General features: G+C 51.3%; 1 protein-coding gene and 2 long non-coding RNA genes across 5 annotated transcripts in view; 1 reads left to right on the plus strand and 2 right to left on the minus strand.

Moving 5' to 3' along the window:
* LOC113833363 overlaps window positions 1-14260 on the minus strand; it is a 38085-nt gene extending 23825 nt beyond the window's left edge. The window contains exons 1-3 of one of the 2 annotated variants that reach the window (XR_004772031.1): window positions 13890-14260; window positions 9489-9622; window positions 9000-9375 (exon numbers count right to left, since the gene is read on the minus strand). This is a non-coding gene — a long non-coding RNA (uncharacterized LOC113833363). Of the gene's footprint in view, window positions 1-8999; window positions 9376-9488; window positions 9623-13889 lie in introns of those variants that run through there. The other variant, XR_003481012.2, reaches the window with a different exon arrangement.
* LOC113833362 lies at window positions 13639-14904 on the plus strand. Its single transcript, XR_003481011.2, has 2 exons — window positions 13639-13973; window positions 14484-14904. It is a non-coding gene; the product is annotated as an uncharacterized LOC113833362 (long non-coding RNA).
* A 698-nt stretch (window positions 14905-15602) lies between these two features.
* Window positions 15603-20509, minus strand: part of Mdga1 (MAM domain containing glycosylphosphatidylinositol anchor 1) — a 57886-nt gene continuing 52979 nt past the window's right edge. For both annotated transcript variants that reach the window (XM_035451874.1, XM_027394413.2), the window contains one exon: window positions 15603-20090. In XM_035451874.1, coding sequence (XP_035307765.1) covers window positions 19999-20090 — 92 coding nt within the window. In that variant the 3' untranslated portion in view covers window positions 15603-19998. The remainder of the gene's footprint in view (window positions 20091-20509) is intronic.

Below are 20509 nucleotides of genomic sequence, written 5' to 3' on the forward strand. Positions count from 1 at the left end.
ACCTGGAGACACAGGAAGGTTCCTGCCAACACTTTGTGACAAATGAATTTGTCTGGGGACAAATGAATTTTTTTTTTCCATGGAAGATGGATAAACCACAGCAGTGGAAGGCCACACAGCAGTTAGAGCCATGGCCGGATACACTCATGAATTTCAGGACACACTACTGTTGTTACTGACAAGTCACACGTACACAGGCTGGCCTCCACTCACTGTGTGGCTAAGGATGACCTTGAATTTCTGGCCCTCCTGCCTCTACCTCCCAAGTGCTATCATGCCCAACTTCATGTAGTTCTAGGGATGGACTCCAGGGCTTCCTGCAGGCTGCATCTACCAACTGAGTTACATTGCCAGCCCCAGGCACAGTACAAACAGAAGGATTGCCTATGGTGTGGATATTATTTATGTAAGTTTTAAAAGCCTGTAAATATGAGCTGGAGTGTAGCTCAGGGACAAAGTCCTTTCCTGACAAGCACAAGTCCCTGGGTCCAATCCCCAGCATTTATTGTAAAACTATAAATAAACACATACAATGGTCAGGTACGGTGTTGCACACCTTTAATCCCAGCAATTGGGTGGCAGAATCAGGAAGACTGTCTTGAGAAGGAAAGAAAAAGAGAAGAGAGAAGAAGGAAGGAAGGAGGGGGGAGAGAAGGAAGGAAGGAAAGAAGGAAGGAAGGAAGGAAGGAAGGAAGGAAGGAAGGAAGGAAGGACAAATATACACTGCATTTGGGCGAGTGGTTACCCCTGGGGAGTGTGGAATGAACAGGGAGGGGACTGAGGAGGACATCAGCTGTGCTGGGTTTTTAATCCGCTGCTGAGTATCAAACTGTCAACAGCCAGCAGCTTACAGCAACACGTGCTTATTATCTCCGTTTGAGAGGAGAAGGTGGGCTGTTAATGTGATGGATTACATTGATTGACTTTTGAATATCGAACCAGCCTGACATTCCGGGATGAGCCCCATTCGGCCGTGGTGTGTAATTCTTTCTGTGTATTGATGCAGTCACCTGCCTAGTATTTTGCATAATATTTTAGTTGTTAGGCTCCTAAGGAATGGCAGTCTGCAGGTTTCTTCTCTTGTCTCTTTCTCCTATTTAAAAATAAAGGCAATCTCAGTCCCTCAGCCTAGTTGTGATGTATTCCCGTCTCTCCTGTTTGAAGGAAGATGTCGCAGGATAAGTATAGCAAGTTCTTTTAATGTTTGCTAGGATTCATCCGAGACACCATACGGCCAATGTATTTCAGTTTTTAAAGTAATTTTTATTTACTTAAGAGATACAGGATTTGGCTGCTCATTTATTTTTTAAATGCATTTTAATTAGTGCATTGATTGATTGATTGGTTGATTGATTTCGACAGGGTATCAGTATGTAGCCAACAGAAACTTGATATGCAGCCTAGGCTGGCCTTGAACTCACAGAGTTTAACCTGTCTCTGCCTCCCAACCACCTGTGTGTTTCTTTCGAGACACGTCTTGCGTATTCCAGCTAGCTTTAAACTTACTATACAGCTTAGAACTTACAGGTGATAATTAGTGGCCATGCGGGTGCTGGGACTCAAACCCGGGTTCTCTATAAAAGCAATAAGCAAACCTAGAGGGGGCATTCTCATTCAAACCACTGCTACCAACACCTCCAGGCTTTGCTACTTGAAAAAAAAATTAAAGCCCCCTTTGGCTTAATATTCCATCATTTCTAGTAGAAGGCATCTTTCATTTGAGAAACCCATGTATGTATCATACCCACAAGGCCAGAGGCTTGCTAACCACGCACCTACCTCAGAGTCACAGGGTCTTCTCCAGCTCACTGGGCAGAATAAGGGAGGTGTGGACAGAGAGAGCACACAGGCGTATGCTTACCCCAAGGGCTCGTAAAGATGACAATCACACTGTCCTCCCTTACCCTCCTCTGCTGCAGGGCTGAGGGTAATTAAGGTTAAGAGGTACTGTGGCCCAAATGAGAATGGTCCTCATAGGCTCTTTGTGTTTGAATGCTTGGTTCCCCCAGCTGGTGAAACATCTGGGAAGGGTTAGGAGAAGGTGTGTCACACTGGGGGTGGGCTTTGAGGGCTCAAAATCCCCTGCTGTTCCTGGTTAGCTTGTTCTGCCTCCTACATTCAGATGCTGACTAGGTTCCGAGCTACTGCTCAAGCACCATTCTGTCTGCCTGACTGCTGCCGTGCTCCCTGCTGTAGTGATCACGGACTCACCCTCTGAAACCCTCTGAAACCATAAACCCCAGTAAACTCTTCCATGGGCTGCCCTTGTCACGGTGTCCTGTCACAGCTATAGGAAAGTGACTAAGAGAGACATGGACCCCATTCAGGCTTTGTGCCTCCTCCCTGAGTTTGGGTACATCTCTAGACTCATTGATTTGAGTTGACAAGTAGGGAAATTAACCTGCTGTGGATGGGTGCCAGGACCGCATGATGGCGGGGAAGCTTCCTAATGTCCTTCATCTCATTTAGTTCTGTCCCCAGGAAGGGGATGTTGTTCTTATCTAGTTAAGAAGGACATGGGGACTCCCAGGGCTTTCATGGCAGTTTGCAGGTCATTTCATTCAGATCTGTCCAACCTCAAAGCTTTGTTTCCCTGGAGAGAGGGAAGGAAGGGTGAATAATGACTACAAGGACGATGAGGAGGAGGAGGAGGAGGAGGAGGAAGAGGAGGAGGAGGAAGAGGAAAAGGAGGAGGAGGAGGAGGAGGAGGAGGAGGAGGAGGAGGAGAGCCAAAAGGAACAGACTTTGGAAGTGGAGCATCGGGGAGCTGGGGCTGGGGAAAGGCAAGTTGCTGTAATATTGTGTGTGTAAACCAAGGCTCTGGGGGCAGTCCCCAAGCTTCAGACCCACGCGGCTGAGATACCCCACCTCTGCAGTTTCTCCTTTGTAAGACTCAGGGCCAATCCCTCACTTCTCTGGGCTCCAGTTTTCTCAGTAAAGCACCTCATGGGCTTTGCTAAGGGTTAAATGAATCTTGGCTGCAACCAAGTCTAGTCCAAAAGTCCCTTGAGGTCACCCGGGATCCATCTCGGGCCCCTGAAAGCTGAGACAGGGATCCCCATACGCACATGCATGCGCACCACCATAAAGTTGGGTTTATGAAGGAAGCACGGAAGGGAAGTGCCACCGTAAATAAAACAACTGTAACGACGCATCGCAATGAAAGTCCTGGACCGCAGCGGCTCCCTCCTCAAGGAGTCCAGGTGAATATTTTGGAACACAGTTCACTGAAACTGCAGGTATTAAAACCAGGCATAAGAGCGGCCCGCTGTACTGATCAGGGTTGGCCAACAACGTTGCTTCTTATGTCTTTATGTCACCATGCAGATTTGTTTTGGTCACTCAGGGGATGTCCCAGGTGAGCTTGACCTTTCACCTAAAGGGGCCACAGCTCCTTGGCCTCCTCCCGACTCTCCTCTTCCACCTCCTCCCCCTCCTCCCTTGTATGGGGAGAATGAGGGAGATAAGAACCACCAGCTTCAATTAAAACCGAGTCGCTTGAACAATAATGGAAAAGTAATTGAGCTAAATTGAAATGTAATTGGAAAAAAAAAGAAAAAAAAAAACCCAATCTCGGCTTACCATGGATTTGGAAATCAGGCTGGGGGCAGGGACCTCTCACTCCTCTGCCCGCAGCTCTTTATCTCTTCCCCCATCCCTTTTCGGGACCACGAGACTCCTCCCAGCTGCCAGGCTCCGCCCAGTCTCCCTGAGGCTCCTCCCTTCCGCTACCCTCCTGGCTACTCAAACAGCGTTTCTCAAAGAGGGCCCTACGTGCACACGTGGGCTTATGACTGGACTCTGACCACAGGCTACTTGGGCTATGACCGGGTGCCAACAGACAGCGCATGCACCCCATAAGCTCTGCTGAGACTTAGAGCCTGCTCTCCCTCAGCTACTTACAGGCTCCAGGCCCTCCACTCCGCACCAAGAAGGCATTAGTCCCAAGACCACAACTCAGAGGGCGGGGTGTAGGGCTGCAGGGATGGGGCGGGGTGTCGCCTCAGTCGGTAAATTGCATGAGGACTTGAGTTCAAGCCCCAGAAGGCACGTAAAAAAAGCCAGGTATAGTGATGCTTGGTTGTAACCCTGGTGCTGGGGACATGATGACAGGAGGATCTGTGGGACTCAGCCCCAGGTCCCAGTGAGAGATTCTGTCTCAAAACACGAGGTGGGAACCCGGAGAGAGCATTCAGCAGCTAAGAGCTGTGTTCTGAGTGGTTGTCCTCCAAGCCAAGAAATCAACAGCTTGGGGAATTCAGCTGTGCCTCCTTGCCAAAGATCTTCTCAGCTAGGCTGGGTGGTGGTTTACACTCCCTCACCCCTACCCCCTCACCCCCTCCCCACCTCTCCCACTCCCTCACCCTCCTAAGTACCTAGCTGCTCCTTCCTTATCACCTGTCCATCAGCCTGGGGGCGGGGCTAGCTCATATAGAAGCCGGAGACAGCTCCATTTATGTAGCTACAGGGAAGCCCTCATCCCTGTTGGGTATGCTTTCCAGGTGCCGCCAGTTGAGAGGGACATGCCCACATCCCTGTAAAGAACCCCTCACCCGGGCTTTGCAAGGAAGCCCATTCAATTCGTTGGTTCTGGGGTGGGGAGGGGGGGTATTGGTGGAGTCATTGGGACCTTGGGAGAAGGGGTAAGCATTATCAATTTACTGCTCTTGCAGAGGACCCAAGTTCAGTTCCCAGTACCTACAAGGTGACTCATACAACCTGTAACTCTTCCAGGGGAGCCAATGGCCTCTTCTGGACTCTAGTGTATATATACACACACACACACACACACACACACACACATACACACACACTTTAAAATAAAAAAACAAACAAAAAACAAGGAGGGTGACTTTGGATAAACGACATCTAAGATTGACCTTTGGCCTCCATGTATATAAGCTCACATATACAAGCCTATCTGTATACTTATCTGCATACACACCTGTGTTTGAACACATAACCACACATTAAGTGTGTGTCCTTGTCCTCAGCCACATCCTAGCCCCCCACCCCAGGAACAAGGTGCTTTCCCCCACCCCGGGCCTCTTCCCTCCCCCTATGCTCTTTCCTCCCACCCCTGTTGCCTTGCAAAGGCCAGTTGGAGAGACAAGAGTTGACAAAGCTGCCTTGTGAGCAAGCTGTCCACCCATCATGGAGCCTGGTCCTCAGAGGGACCATCTTGGAGCCAGAGTGAGTGCATCTTAGCACATGGTAGACTGGACATCTTAGAGGTAGCCCATGAGTGTGGACAGACCCGGAAAACACATCAGGGCTAAGGCCACCTTGCCTTCCGACCTCTCTGCAACAGCCACAGCACAAGAGACTGAGGAAGGAGGCTTGTCTCCGAGTCCTCACTATACTGTCCAAACTTGAACTTGACCCCTTCCCCCCTTTCTATTACCCCCCTCTCTCCCTTACTACTCCCTTCTCCAGGCTCTAGAGTGTGACTCCAGCAAGGGGGTGGGGACTTGAGGGGGGAGGTGAGCGGGCGTGCCTGTTTGGGCACCCGATAAACTCTGGAAGTCAGCTGGCGTGAAATGAAGAAATATGGCTCTCGGTAAATATTTATTTTCTATCAGAAATTAGCAAACCAAATGTAATTAAAAACAACTGTGTAAGTCTTCTCCACTCCCACCCCCCAACCCCAAGACTGGTAAATGACATCTCAGAATACAAAGTCATAAAGAGCGTGTCCTAATTAGCAGGCTGTCCGCTGCTGTGGAGTTGGCTCTCAGAGATACCCAGGAAGCTACTGGTGCCCAGCGTGAACCCAGGTCCCCGAGGCAGCCTCCGAAGGACCCCAGTGCAGAGCTGAAGGATGCGAACCCTGAGCAAGGGCACCCTAAAGGTGAAGGGAGAATGAAACACCCATCAGTGAATCTGATGGCAGAGACATAATCTCACCCTCTGCCTGGGGTCCACCCATGCCCACAGAGGTCCCAAGGGTTGATGGCTGAAGACATTGGCTCTGGGAAATAAGTAGAATCAAGGTCTCTCATTTTTTAGCTGTGTGACCTTGGACATGCCCCCTTAATTCTCAGGGTCTTGGCTTCTACCTTTCCATATTTGTCAAAAATATAGAAATCCATAGGATGTACTGATGACCTAGACAACATGGCTTTTTTATGACCATGTCTGGCACAGAGTAGGTGTTCATTCTTCAAAATTGTCTTCTTAAGGAATGGTAAAGGGCTAGGGAGATTGCTCAGTGGTTAAAACGATTGCTGAACAAGCATGAAGACCCGAATTTGAATCCCCAGAACCCACATAAAATTCTAGGTAGGTATGGTAGCCTTGGAAGGTGGAGACAGGGGAGGCCCCGAGCAAGCTGGCTAGCAAGACTACCTATATCCATGAGCTCTGGGTTTGATTGAGAGACCCTATCTCCATGAATGAATGAGTGAGCTATTGAGGATGATTCTGCCATCAACCTTGGGTCTTCATATGCACACACACGTATGCTCACACACAGCTACACCTCCCAAACATTGTTTGTGTTCAGGTAAATTAAATGTCACTCCTTGTTCTGATTTGAACTTGAAATGTCCCCTTCAGGCTTCTGATATACTCTTCGCTGAGCACCCATGGTGTCTCTACTTCTGCAACCCACTCGGCCTTCCTAAGGCAGTGAGCTCTGCTCTGCCTTGGATGGGGCAACAGAAAGCCTGAGCCCTAGTACTTGGCTCCTACTTTTAGTCTGGGCTGTGGAGTGTTGTATTCAATAAGCATTTAAGACCCATCCTCCAGAAGTGTTTTCCCTCCTATCAGCACTTCCATTAAAAAACCCACAAGTCACATGAGGGGCAGGGCAGGCACTGAAGAGATGGCTCAGCTGTTATGAGCTCTTGGCTTCTCTTCCAGGGGTCAGGAGTTCTGGTCCCAGCATCCACATTAGGCAGCTCACAGCTGCCAGGGATCCAACACCCTCTTCTGGCTTTTCCAGGTATTTGAACTCTTTGGGCTTGGCCCCACATACACATAGGCAAAAATTAAAGAAATATATCTTTTGAAATCCACAGTGTCTTCAAGCTAGCACTGTGAAGACCAACCCTGCTATGGTTTCCATGTCTATCTTTCTGGCCGCAGCTGCCCAGCCTCCCACTGTGGTCACTGGTTAGGATGCTGGGGAAGCCCAACCTACCTTCCCTCCCCTCCCCTCCCCTCCCCTTCCCTCCCCTCCCCTCCCCTCCCCTCCCCCTCCCCTCTCCTCCCATTTACCCTTGTTGTACACCAGCCCAACTTCCAACCACACTTTCTTCAGGGCAACTAGAACCTGCTGTTTGCAGACACTGCCTCCTTCAGGAAGTCTGCGGGCTGTATTCATTGCTTTAACCAAAACCTCAAGAAGGCCAGGCTTAGGCTGTAGAGTTGGCCATAGGTTAAGAGCATTTGTTGTTCATGCAGAGGACCCAGGCTTGATTCCCAGCAGCCCCATGGAGGCTCACCACTCCCTTAGACACCGGGAACATATGTAGTGCACAGACATACATGCAGGCAAGCACTCATGCACACAAAATAAAATAAATCTTCAAAAAATGGACAGACTTATTTTGGTCCAAGGTTGGAGAAGGTATATACCCCCTCCATCAAGGCAGCAGAGGTGAGAGACAGGTGGTCACATCGTCCTAAGTCAGTAAGCCGAGGGCTAACAGGAAGTAGAGGCCCTTGCCCAGGGACCCCCTTCCTTCAGCAATGCTCCACCTTTTAAAGGGTCCTGAGCCTTCCCAAACAGAGCCACCCTCTGAGGACCAAGAGTGCATGGGAACATTTTGCAATAAGCCACGCCACTTGTCCCCAGGAGCCCTGCTTTGCTCTTAGCTGCCCTCTGAGGACTGTGCACTCAGTTTCAGACCCTGTGTGCAGATTGCCTGGGTTTGGGAGTCCACATTCCATGCTCAGATTTTATCCCATCAGATGGACTATGCCTTCCTCTTTCCCCAACTTCTGTTGCCCAAAATTTTGGGGTTCAAGTCCTGGCTCTCTCACTTGGACAAAGTTCCTCAACTTTCTGGGTCCTGGTCCCCTCACCTATAAATAAATCATGGTGAAAATGATAGGGACTTTATAGTGTCTGTTTCGAGATAAGTTGTGTGACAGGATGACAGGCACACTGAGGAATCGTGGCATCTGTCCCCGTGATGGATGGCCACCCTGTAGTTCTGTCTCTGTCCTCTTCCTGGCATGGGTTCACTAGGCCAGCTCTGACTCCAGCACGGGGCCTTTCTCAGGGATCCCCACCCCGCAGGCATGCTCAAGTGCCCAAAGTTGGGCCAGTCAGCATTCTACCCTGGGAGTCTCTAGCAGACGTTTAGTTGTTTCCTCATGGAAATGCTAGGAGGGGAGAGGTAGAGAGGAGAGGTGGCTGCCCTGTGAGGGACAGGGGCCTAATTCAAAAGCCAGAGAAAGAGTGAGCAGCTTGTGGCTCCCACAGAGCTCTGGGCTTCAGCCCCACCCTGGCTTTGATTCTGAGAGACCTGGAGTCCTTCCCTTTGTGTTAGCTCGATGGCTTTAGCTCGATGGTTTCTTTCATTGGTTGCCCATCGTACCCTGGCGAACACTGAGCTTTAGAACAGTATTGTCCCTCCATTGGCTGATGGCAGATGGGAGAGGATGGGAAAGGGGAGTGGGGGAGGGGCTCCGCCTTCCTCCCAAGGGCACGTCCCACTTTCCTTCGACACAAAGAATTCAATAGAAGACATTTAGCCCCAAAGAAGGTAATTAGCAATGAAGTTTCCCCACAGCAAGGAACACACCAGGATGGAAGAAGCTGGTGTGAAGTTAATGGAGAGAGATGGGTCAGGGTAACCTCTGGAGACCAGAGGTCTCAGGGGGACTGAGGCTCAAGGCTCCTCTCCTGCCATTGGCCCAAATCCAGTGGCTAAGAGACCAGCAGAGGTGTGAGGGGCAGTCAGGGCCATCATTAGGCCTGCAGAGGCGAAAAAGGTTACCAGCTTCCCATCCGACCGGCTAGCATATCAACACATTCTTCAGACTGCTCAAGGAAAATTGCCTCTCTAATTGGCTCTTCTCTCAAACAAGCTGTAATGAGGCTAAACTTTACTCCCAGGGCGCCTAAACACCCACGAGCATTACAGGATGCCATCTGCAGCCCTTGCCACAGCCAGTGCTCTGGAGATGGGGGTGGGAGGGGGTATGAACATGCACTGGGGAGCCCAAGAGAACGTTCTGCATCTGAAATGCATACAGAAGATGTTTCATGCAGAAGCCCCAGTCTGAGGGGGATGAGGATTGTCCTCAGGAGTCCCCAGTCTGCGTGTAACATGGCCAGTCCTTAGAGGGTTCCAGGGGGACATGGCCAGTCCTCAGGGAGCTGCAGTCTAAGGGAGACAGACAGTTTGATCTCAGCACACCCTGTGGGAGGAAGACACACCTCTATAATCTCCCATACTGGATTTGGAACCTTCCCTCAGCTATAATGAGTCCCCAGTATTTTGAGGACGTAACTACTCCCCTGAATCACTTACCCATCAGCAAGTGTCTTTTGGTCCTTACTATCTGTCCTGCTGTGTTTCCAAAATTGGCTCAGAAATTGATCTCGAGGAAGAATCATGGTCTCCACAGAGTGAGTCAGAAGCCAAAATCTGGGGTTCCGTAGAGCCTGCTGGCACATGCGGGGGCAGAGCAGAGCTCCTGACCATTCTCTCAGAGCCTAGACCCTAGACCCCAGCATCTTCAGGATGCAGGAGGTTGGAGGGCGTGTAGCTGACCAACAATTTGGAGGCCACCTGGCACAGCAGTGAGCTTGGCATATAGATCACTGGGTCCCAGAACAGACCCTACCCAGTCCCATCCTATTTCCTTCTGCAGAAACAAGAGTCCAAGGCAAGGTCAATGACCTTGGGTATCCAGGACTCGCCCACACCCAGGACAGAAGGTCTGCTGCCACTGGGACTTCATGAGGGCAGCCTTCCCACAGCTAGAATCCCTGCAATCCATTTCCACCAAGGCCCACTGCCTCAGGCCCCCGGCCAGACCTCTGACTGCTGCTCTTCTTTAACCCAATGCTGCTGGCATGAGTCAGATGCCCACCTCTGGGCCTGGAGCCCAAAACTCAAGCCTACTTTGTGCAGTGCACCACTCTGGTGGCTGCTCTGGCCCACACACACCCCCACCCTCCCCGCCCTGATTGCACCCCACCCTCGGCACCAGGCAAGTCATCTGAAGCTCTAGGTCCTGGTCTCACAGCTCCTGTTACTTGCCCTCCTCCCAGTGAATGTGGGAAGAAGGAGGAGGTCAATTGGATTCCACCTAAGCCTGGGTAGTGGGGCTTCCCAGCACAGCAGGCAGGGAGAGGAGACAACAGGCACAGCTGTACCGATAGAAACAGAGATGCATGCTGGAGCTCTCCTTGACCTTTTGTAGGTATCCTGTTGTGGTATATTAGTTTAAGATGTGTTACATTCATTTATGCTGTGGAATATTTGTTTAATGACGCAAAGATATGTTGCATTCTTTTATGTTGCATTTGTTAACACTGTGAAGCTGTGTTACTTTGCCTGTCTAAAACACCTGATTGGTCTAATAAACAGTTGAACAGTCGATAGTTAGGCAGGAGAGAAATAGGCAGGGCTGCCCGGCAGAGAGGATAAATATGAGTAGAAATTAGGCTCAAGACAGAAAAGGGAAGAACAAGAAAAGGAGGAGAGGAGGATGTCAGGGGCCAGCCGCCCAGCCGCCCAGCCGCCCAGCCATGGAGTCAGAAGGAAAGAAAGATATAAAAATAAAGGTAAAAAACCCAGAGGCAAAATAGTTAAAGAGAAACAGGATAAGTTAAATTATTAACTTAAAACTAATTATAGGGAAAGGTAGCTGCAGAAGTACATAGGTGTGCAGGCACACATACACTTTCGAGTCCCCTCTGTGTCCTTATACACATGCATGCCACTTTGGACATAACGCCCCGGGATTTCTGCATTCTCTTTGAGGTTTCTCTTATTTGGCTCAGGGGGCTCATGAGATGGCTCAGAGGTACTTGCCACTAAGCATGATGACCTGAGTTCAATCCCCAGTCCTACATGATGGAAGGAGAGAGCTGACACCCGAGAGGTGTCCTCTGACCTCCACATCATAGGGTGCCCATTTGTATACCCACAGACAATGAATTAGCTAATTAATTGTCTCAGTAGCCCTACTTCCTATCCCTGGTCAGCCCCTCCTGCTCTTACTATCCCTGCTTCCACTCAAATGAGTATTTTTCTCTGAATAAATCAGCAAGGAAAGATCTCAAGTTCAAAGCCCCTTACCAAACTCTGTGATGTCTAAGCTATGGAAGTAATATGAAGAACAGAAGATGACCTTTACTTTTAATCTATAGTCCTTGATGACTTCTGCCTTTTGTTTTCTCAAGAGAGTAAGGCTTTCTTCTTGGTTATTAAAACTCATGCGTGTTTATGTAGAAGGATCCAGACAGTGCAGAAGGTCTAGCGATGACTGGGAAAATGAGAGAGTAGCTGAGGAAACGGCTGAGTACTTGTTCTGCAGCCACAAGGACACAAGTTCACGCCCCAGCCTAGTGTGGTGACATGAATTTGTGACCCTCTCATCGGGGAGGCAGAGACAGGAGAACTTCTTGAGCTCTCTGGCCATCCAACCTTCTGGGCAGCCTCCAGGCCAGCGAGAGAGAGAGAGAGAGAGAGAGAGAGAGAGAGAGAGAGAGAGAGAGAGAGACCCTATCTTTAAAAAACAACAGCAACAAAAATATTGACAGTGCATGAGGAATGACACCTGAGGTTGTCCTCTGGCCTCGCACGCACACCCGCCCATGTATAAACACACACATGTGCACCTGCGTACACACTTTCACACACATGAATGAAGTAGTTATCAGCATGCTGTTTTCCAACCGGCCTTTCTCTCTCATTCATGTATTTTCCAGTGGCCATTCTCTCTCATTCATATATTGTGGACACTTCTGACCAGCTGCAGAGAACACTCACTGCATGGACACTGCACTCTTGGCCCCGCCCCCATTCTGTTCAACTCTATTCCCCTGTCTCAGGTGACAGTGAGTAGTGGATCTGAGAGTGGAGCCCTGCTCAGTGCAGCTGTCACAATTGGGTGAGGCTTCTACGTAAAGAATCCATGCACCTGAACTCCCACTGGCTACAGGGCACCTGAGAGGAGCTCAAAGACCATACCCTACCCCGCCATCTTTAGAGAAGACCTGAACAGCTGAAGAGTTCCGGAGATGATGGATTCAGGCATTTGCATCTGAGAGAGCTGCCAAGTTGACCTCAGAGCAGAAAGCCACGCTGGGTGCTGTCAGGCTGTGTGCCCAGGAAAGATGGATCTGGGAGCTGGAGGTGTAAGAAGTGGGCTGGAGGGAGGCCTCTGCCTGGGTTTGGGGTGACTTCAAGGAGAAGTGTGTTGGCTTTTTCCTTGCATTTATTTTTACCCAGCCTCTTTCTAAAAAAGGTGTTAGTGGAGAGCTTTCAACAAAGGACATATGCAAAAAGGTCAGGATGCTAGAAAAAGAAAAGAAGAAGCAGGGGACAATTCCATCAGAGGCAGAAGCTGGAGCCCAAGCCCCACGGGGGACTCTGCTTCTCCTGGCAGCGGTGTCTGGGGATGAGCTGGTTAGCAAGATATGACAAACCCCAGGAGGGAACAGAGAGCAGGGTATCAGGCTGAGGAAGAATGCTGTACTGAGAGCCAAACTTCTGGATATCTCTCCAGACCCTTCCCTCCTGAATTTTAGGAATTTTTGTGACCACCTCACCTTTCTGAACCAGGTTGTCCTCATCTACAGAAGTAAAACAGTTGAGTCAACTGTGTGGCACGTTCCTCAGAACTGCGACACTCCCTCCAGGAGGGATGCGGAGGCCCACGAAGGTTTATGGAGGAAAGGGAGGGTGCGTGTCTGGGAAAGCTGACACGCACAAGATTCTCACCGGCTTTCCCCAGCTTTAGAGAAACAGCACACAATCTCAAGGGGAGACTACAGAAGGGAGCTGCCTGTAAGCTGTACCCAGAGCTCTTGGGGTACAACTTTCTTGAGTCATCACCAGTTTTGGGATGAACTCTCTGATAATGCAGCAGCTTTTGAGTCATGCCTGTTCCCGTAAGCAACCTCTCACCACACTCCTGTTAGTAACCCCCCCCCAAACAAACAAAAACCTCATTGCTTCACCTAATTGGATTTTAGTCCAATTGCTTCCTTGGTCTGTCAAGGGTTCCCTTCCTGAGGTGAATAGAGGTGTGTATGTTGCCCCTCCCCAGAAGTCTCTCACTCAACAGTTAACATGAGTGAACAGGACTATAGCGACCTGGGTCCTGTATTGACACCTTTGCTGGCCCTTGTCCAAGTCAACTGTCGGACTTTCACGGTGCACACACCATATGACAGTGACCCTGGAATGGATGGCCACTTTAGGAAGGGTGGAAAAGGAAGGACTTAGGAGACTGACCTGCCCCCTGCCTCTTTAAGCAGGTCTACCCACAAGCACTCTAAAAATGGCAGCCCTCGTGTTAGCCATGCTGTATACCCATGACCCCTTCCCTTAGCCCAGAGGTGGGTGTCACATGACAGCAGGCAGCTAGCTAGTCAACAGGTTGCTCAACTGTGTGTGTGTGTGTGTGTGTGTGGCTGGCCTAGCTCCTGACTGCTAGGAAGCAGTCAGGCAGCAGCCACTTCTCTTGAGAGGCTGAGTCAGTGGTGCTGGCAGCTGCCACAGGAAGCTCATGTGGGAGAAACGGAGCTGAGGTCCTGGTAGCTGGTTGACTGAAGTTCTGAGGGAGCTGACGTGAGTCAGGAGAGGAACTATGTGGGTGGGATACGCTTAGTTGGGGGTGTGAAGGGGACAAAGATGACGAATCATAGGGGCCAGGTTAACTCCAGAGCTTGTAACAAATGAACCAGCCCCTACCTCAAGGATGTCACAATCTATCCCATGATGAGCTGGTCAGAAATCCAGGCAGATGACTCCGGCGCTGCATCCTCTGGAATAATGGTTGGTCTGGAGTCCAAGATGGCTCACTCCCACATCTTCTGGGGCTGTGGTGGAAATGGTTGGCAAGCCAGGCCCAGCTGGGGTGGTCGGGGAGGATTCCCTGCTTCCTGGCTCTCTCCATAGAGCCGGGTGTGAGGTGACTCCAGCACAGAACATTCAAGATGCCCAAATTGAAGCAGCTTTGAAAGTCACATTCAGTTATCTCTATATCTATCTATCTATCTATCTATCTATCTATCTATCTATCTCCAAGACCAGTGCAGACTAGAGGGGAAGGGAGTCAGACTCCGCCTCCACAGGAAGTGTAAAGAGGAATTTCCGGCTATTTTGACCTCACAGCAGGAGCTAGGAGTTTCTATAGGAGATGGCCTCAGCTCTCAGTTCTAACTTGAGCCCAGAATCCCCATATAGCCCAGGACACTGTCTCTGTCACAACTCAACTCATGTTGGCATTTCAGAATCTGTCTCTTTTGTTGTGTGCATGTGTGTTTGCGTCTATGATGAGCACAGATAAAGCTCCAGAGAGGCGGAAAGTCCTCAGCTTGCTGCCTTGTGAAGCCTCAGTTTCCCTGTGTGAAACATGGGCCTGTTGACTCTACCCACCTCACTTATTTCAACCAAGTAACAAGACAGAATCTTCCTGCTGCTTGCCTGGTATCACTACAGTCCCTATCATGACACCCATCCAGATGTGGACATCGTTCCTCGAGAACTCATGGGTTTCCCTCCCCCACTGCCTGCCCCATGACCCCAGCAAGCCCACTTCTCCTGAGGGGAATGGAGGAAGAAGCCGAAGCAAGTGACTGTGACCTCTGAAGTCTGAGCAATCTGAGGCACCTGGACAATGAGAAAGGCTGAACTGTGATGATTTTGGGGCAAGTGCTCTACCACAGATGTATATCCCAGCATTAAAAAAAAATTTTTAATCGCATGTATGTGTGGGTATATGTACATGTGAGTGTAGGTGGCTGCAGCCTCCAGAAGAGGGAACCAGATCCCTTGGAGCTAGAGTTCCAGGTGGTTATTGGCCACCCATGTTTGGGAACTGAACCTGGGTCCTCAGCAAGAGCTATGTGAGGTCTTGCATCCAAACCTTCTCTCCATAACCCCACAACACATGCTTTTTTTTTTTTTTCATTTTATTTTAAGACAAAGTCTCACTAAATTTCTCAGGTTGACCACCAACTCATTCTGATGTAGCCCAGTCTGGCCTCAAACTCAAGATCCTCCTGTTATGGCTTCCCAGGTTCTGGGATTGCAAGCATGCTCCACACTTAAATGTCTCTTTTAAAAAGGAATGTCTTCCACGAAACCCCAAACCCAAATTCTCTTTGACAGCCCTCTGCTTCCGTGATATACTTCTTAGTGTCAGCCTTAGCTCCGTGTCTATCTCTCCCACTAGGTGGGAGACTCCAGGACATGATAGCAGTGTTTGTATCTGTGTAACAGATGAATAGAACGAGGATTCACTGTGGGCAGACAGGACACAGGTACCCTCTGTCTAGGTCACAGTGACAGGTGGCAAAGAAAAGAAAGACTGCCCCTGCCCAGCCCATCACCTTGCTCTCCCTCCCTGAAGCCCAACACACGCAGGCTGGCACTGAGTTCTAGAACACTGCATCTTTATTGATTGAAACAACCGCGGCCGCAACTAGAGGTTACATTTTGGGGTTTGTGGAAGAAAGATTGGTGATGGGAACAGAGGCTGGGTGGAGACAGAGCAAGGCAAAGGGGTGAGGCAGGGTCGTGAGACCAGAGACGACCCCAAGGCATGTCACCCGTGAGTGGGGGTCTCCTGTTGTGCTTTTACCTCAGTGGCAGGGTGGGCGGGGCAGACATATGGGCCTGGGCATATGGGAAGGGATTCCTCCCATCTATGAGGCCCCAGGATTCGAACAGTCCCTTCTTTCCTGTCCCTTATGGACCAGGGGATAAGGACTTGATGAGCAGGCTGCCCTGGGGCAGGGGATGGTGGTGCCTGGGGATGCCCTGGAGCACCCCCCTCCTTCCCATCTGGGCTGAGATGGAGGGAAATGGGGTGTCTTGGTGGAGGGCAGGAAGGTGCTAGGAGGGAGAGCATTTCTAACAGGGCCCCTGGGCAATGAAGGCAGGCCACACATGGAAGGGAGAGGGATGGGGATGGGCAGGTGCCGTCTCTCTGAACCTCAGTTTCCTCACCTGTACAATGGGCACACTGGGTTAGATGCCTTTAAGGTCCCTTCCAGTGCTAAGGGTCAAGAGATCTCCAGAAAAGAGTGGTCCTTCTGCCCATACACACACAACACAGACACAGACAGACACAGACACAGACACAGACACACACACACACACACACACACACACACACACACACCAACACACAGGCACACCTGCTCGTATATACACACAGCACTGACAGAACAGAATGAAGCCAGAATCTGAGCTCAGCCAATGGCCTGTAGAAACTCCCCAGTACAAGGTCAGTCATCACACTCCTAGGACATTCCCTGGAAACCCACCCCTCACCCCCAGCCCCATGGAGCTGCAAGCAGAGGAAAACCCAAGGACACGGCACTTTCTCCACCACCTTGCTGGTCCTGGGGAGGATGTTAGGGGGATGAGAATGCCAGCATCTGCTAGCCTTGGTTCACAGCCCAGCCTCCTGTGCAGATAGCAGCGGGCAGTGGGGAAACAAAGTCTCCTCTGTCTGGAGCCTGGGGGAGCAGCAGTGGCTGCAGCCAGTGTTGACAGAATGACAGCATCCATGCGGCACCCGTGCTGTCCACGGGCTGGGAGTCACTGTGCTCTGGGAGAAGAGGCCAGAATAGGACAGGGAGATGGTTTCTTTCTCAAAAAAATCCCCATGGCACCTGTCATGTGTGTGACAGGCCCAGCAGCGTGGATGGCACCCAGAGAAGGGTCAGTTCCGCTCAGCTGCCTGTAGCTATTCAGTCAGGTGAGCCGTTCCCTGGAGCAGTGGCCAATGGCACGACGCCTCGGGGCTGTAGCACTAGGCTTCTAAGGCTTGAGCCAGCCCTGCCCCTCTCTACTCCAGCTTCTGTGTTTGTGCCATGAAAGGCTGGCGTGTCTGAGGCTCATCCTGGCTCTGCTAGCCTGAGCAGGTGCTCCCACAGAACAGAGAGAGACAGTGAATGGGAAGGAGGATCCATGGAGGAGTGTGCTGGGAGGAGCAGGCATGGTTTTGAGAGGGGCATCCCCGGGAGCTTACCTGTGGTCCCAGGGGCAGGACCGTGAAGCTGAGAATTACCTTGTCCTGAAAGACACTAACCTGCAGGAGCCAGGGGTAAAGGGCCCCAGAACCCTGTGAGCTGACTCTGGGATCCCTGTTTTAAGGCCACAATTTTCCTCTGTTCCCTCAACACAGAGGGTGAGGCTGCCACTGAAGAGATACGCTAGATCCTGTCAGCCTAGTCTCCCGGGACTTTGGTGGTCATCTATCCCAACACTGACCTACAAGACACATCCAGGAATGCTGATTCACAGGCACCCACGGGCAAAAAGCTCCTACCTGATAGCCATAGTTAGGCTCTCAGCCCTGCACACACCTAAGTGCTTCCAGCACGCGCACATATTTGACATCCCAGCCCCTGCACGCCACAGGCTCACACAGACATGCACACCCCAGCTCTGAGGATAGTCTTAGCAGACAGGCTTTGCAAGCTCAGGCCACACACCCTCAGGCATGGCTGCTCTCACCACAGGGAAGATCCTGGAATATGGGGTCAACCCATACTGTGCACCTTTCCTATGTCTGGCTCTGGGCTATAGAGCTGAAAAAGAGAGAGGAGACCCCCACAACAAAGCAGCCAGGACAATGGGCAGATGTAGGGGAGCAGGGTTAGGGTGGGTGGGAACCCCACAGAGGAAGGCATGGAGCTGTTTCTCCAGCATGGCACTGGCCCAGAGACCCTGGAGTTGAGAGCATCTGAGCTTCCCCTCCCGGTTGTGCTAAGATCCAATGTTTCTAATGCCAGGCTGCATCCCATTAGGTACCATTAGATCACATCCCCACCCCCAGTGACCCCCGGAGGCTCGGTTCTATAGCCCGGGCCAGGAACCACTAGCTAATGGAACCATCCCACCTGGTTTCCACCCTAGGGTCCCTTATGCCAGCAAGAGTGGAGGAGGGGCTCAGAGGGGGAGAGACTCACAGTCTAGTTGGGGGCAACAGACTCCGCACAGATGGGACAATTAAGGAACAATACCCAGCAGATGCCACGGAAGCATGTTCTGGAAACCAGAGCAACTCTCTTCAGACAGAAGCCTCGAAGGGGCAAGGAAGGCAGGCACGCTGGTTGGGTACCAGAAGGTCTAGCTGTAGCCTGACCTGACAACCCAGCAGCCCATGATGGTGATGGTGATGATGATGATAACACAGGGCAGGTGGAGTTGGGGGCTGGGCATCAAAAGTCCTGGTCCTCAGTGTGCCTCCTGGTGCTGCTGGGGATGGGGGGGTGTCCCAGCCTCTTCTCTGCAGCTGTCCCCCCAAAAGCACAGGGCTCCTCCCTGTGCCACACCTCCAGCCAAGGGGCTAGCCTTCAAAAGGGTTCATCTCTGAGTTCTTTGTCATCCACAGGAGATGAAAGATTTAGGCTATGGCAGGCAGTCTGAGGCTGCAAATGGGGCCAGCACCCCACAAACACACCATGTCATTAAGATGAAAAATGCACACTGACAATCAACCCACAGAGACTGGACTTGTACTCGGTCTCATATTCCTGTATACAATCATCCAGAGATATGCACAGTGCTGTGCGCGCGCGCGCACACACACACACACACACACACACACACACACACACACACACACACACACACACAGACACACTTGGACACAAGACACACAAACACCACATGCACATGTACAAAGACTCATTCTAGAAGGGCCTAGAATTCTGCTCTCCCATGGAGGCTGGGGAGGTGGGTAAAGGGGACCAAAGAGGAAAGTTCTAGAGCCTATCCCCATCAAATTCAATTTCCAAGGACAAAGAGCTCTTCTCAGCTCCCAGGGAACAAGGAGATGCAGCCACATCCATCCATCACCCCAGTGCTCCACAGCTGACTACTGGACAGTGTCTTATCCTCCTTGACCCCCTCCTTCCAGAACTCCCTGTCAGACTAAATACCTAAGAAACAGGGGATCCACTCCACTCATGAGCTCACTGTTCTCAGTGGGAGCGTGGAATCGCAGAGGTGGGACTCTGCTCCTGTCAATGCCACAGGGAAAACGGCACAGACACCACGCCTCACACCTCCAGCATCTCCAGAACAGGCCTCTCTGGAGTAGGGCAGGAGGGGAGCAGTCCTCACACTGCACCTACCCTAAGCCCTGTGCTGGGTCCCTTCCAATTGGGCATAGTGGGGAGTGGAGTATGACATCTCAGGGACAGGGAAGGGGGTCTAAGTTGACTGGCGCCTCGACTGTTCAGCCTGTCTCCACACTCTGGAGACCGTTGCCTGTAGCAGGTGCCCCTTCCTTCTCCGCCTCTGACCAAGGGACAGTCAGGGAGCTCACAGAGTCCCACCTGGCCTGCCTCTGATCCCCACGACCTCCATCCAGACAGCACAAGTCTGATGTGTCTTCCCACACCTGGCTCCCTTCTGGCAAGCCTCTGGGCTGGAGTTCGGCCTTGAGTCAGGGGACAGGGCAAAGTCAGAAACAGTGCAGTGCAGCCAAGATGAGGCCAGTGTCGCACCGAGATCCATGGAGGTGCGGACGCCCTTCAGGTAAGTCCCTTGTCTCCATAGTAAAGAAGGTGCTGGCAGGTTGGATAGAAACTTGTGCTTTAGTATATCTTTGTGTGTGAGTGTGAGTGTGTGAGTGTGTGCGTGTGTTGAACAACCATCAGAGCCTGGCCTGGCCTCTGTCCGTGCTCTTTGCTCATTCTTGCAGCCAATGAAGGCCCCCTCCCTGGCGGGCCGGCCCCGCCCCTGGGCACCCCGGCTGGCAGGAGTCAGTCTTTGGTACGATGTGGACACTTTGGTGTGCCGGGGGCGGGGTGGGGTGGGGGCCACACAGCTCTCATCATCTCTGCAACGCCAAGAGGGAGATGGTCACGGATGTCCAAAGCTGTAGGCTGGACAGGCGGAGGGCTCCGCTGCCTGGCATCACCACCACTGTGACACAAGGTAGAGAAGAAACAGGCCAGGGCTCTGGTTAGGTCAGCAGGTGCAGGGAGGGAGAGAGATAGGCATGAGAGGCCCCATGACTCTGCTTCTCTTCAGGGGGTAAAGGAAGCCTTGAAGGTAGGAGTTTACACAGTTCAGACAGGTAGTTCACACTCTTGAGGGGTAAATCAGCGTGCTGCTGTTCAAGCTCTCTACGACCACAGAGCAAAGAACTTGGCTTTAGTGGGCCTCAGTTTCTTTACCTACAAAATGGGTCTAATAGCATTTGATATTCTGGGGAGCTGCCAGGAGCACTAAGCAAAGCCTGCTATGAGGGTTTCTGTTCTGTGCCTGGTACACTGTCATTGCTCAGTCAACTGGAGCTCTTGGTACTGGAAACACCCAGGCCACAGGTACATACTACAGAT

The sequence above is a fragment of the Cricetulus griseus genome, assembly GCF_003668045.3.
Source record: "Cricetulus griseus strain 17A/GY chromosome 1 unlocalized genomic scaffold, alternate assembly CriGri-PICRH-1.0 chr1_0, whole genome shotgun sequence".
NCBI lineage: Eukaryota > Metazoa > Chordata > Mammalia > Rodentia > Cricetidae > Cricetulus > Cricetulus griseus.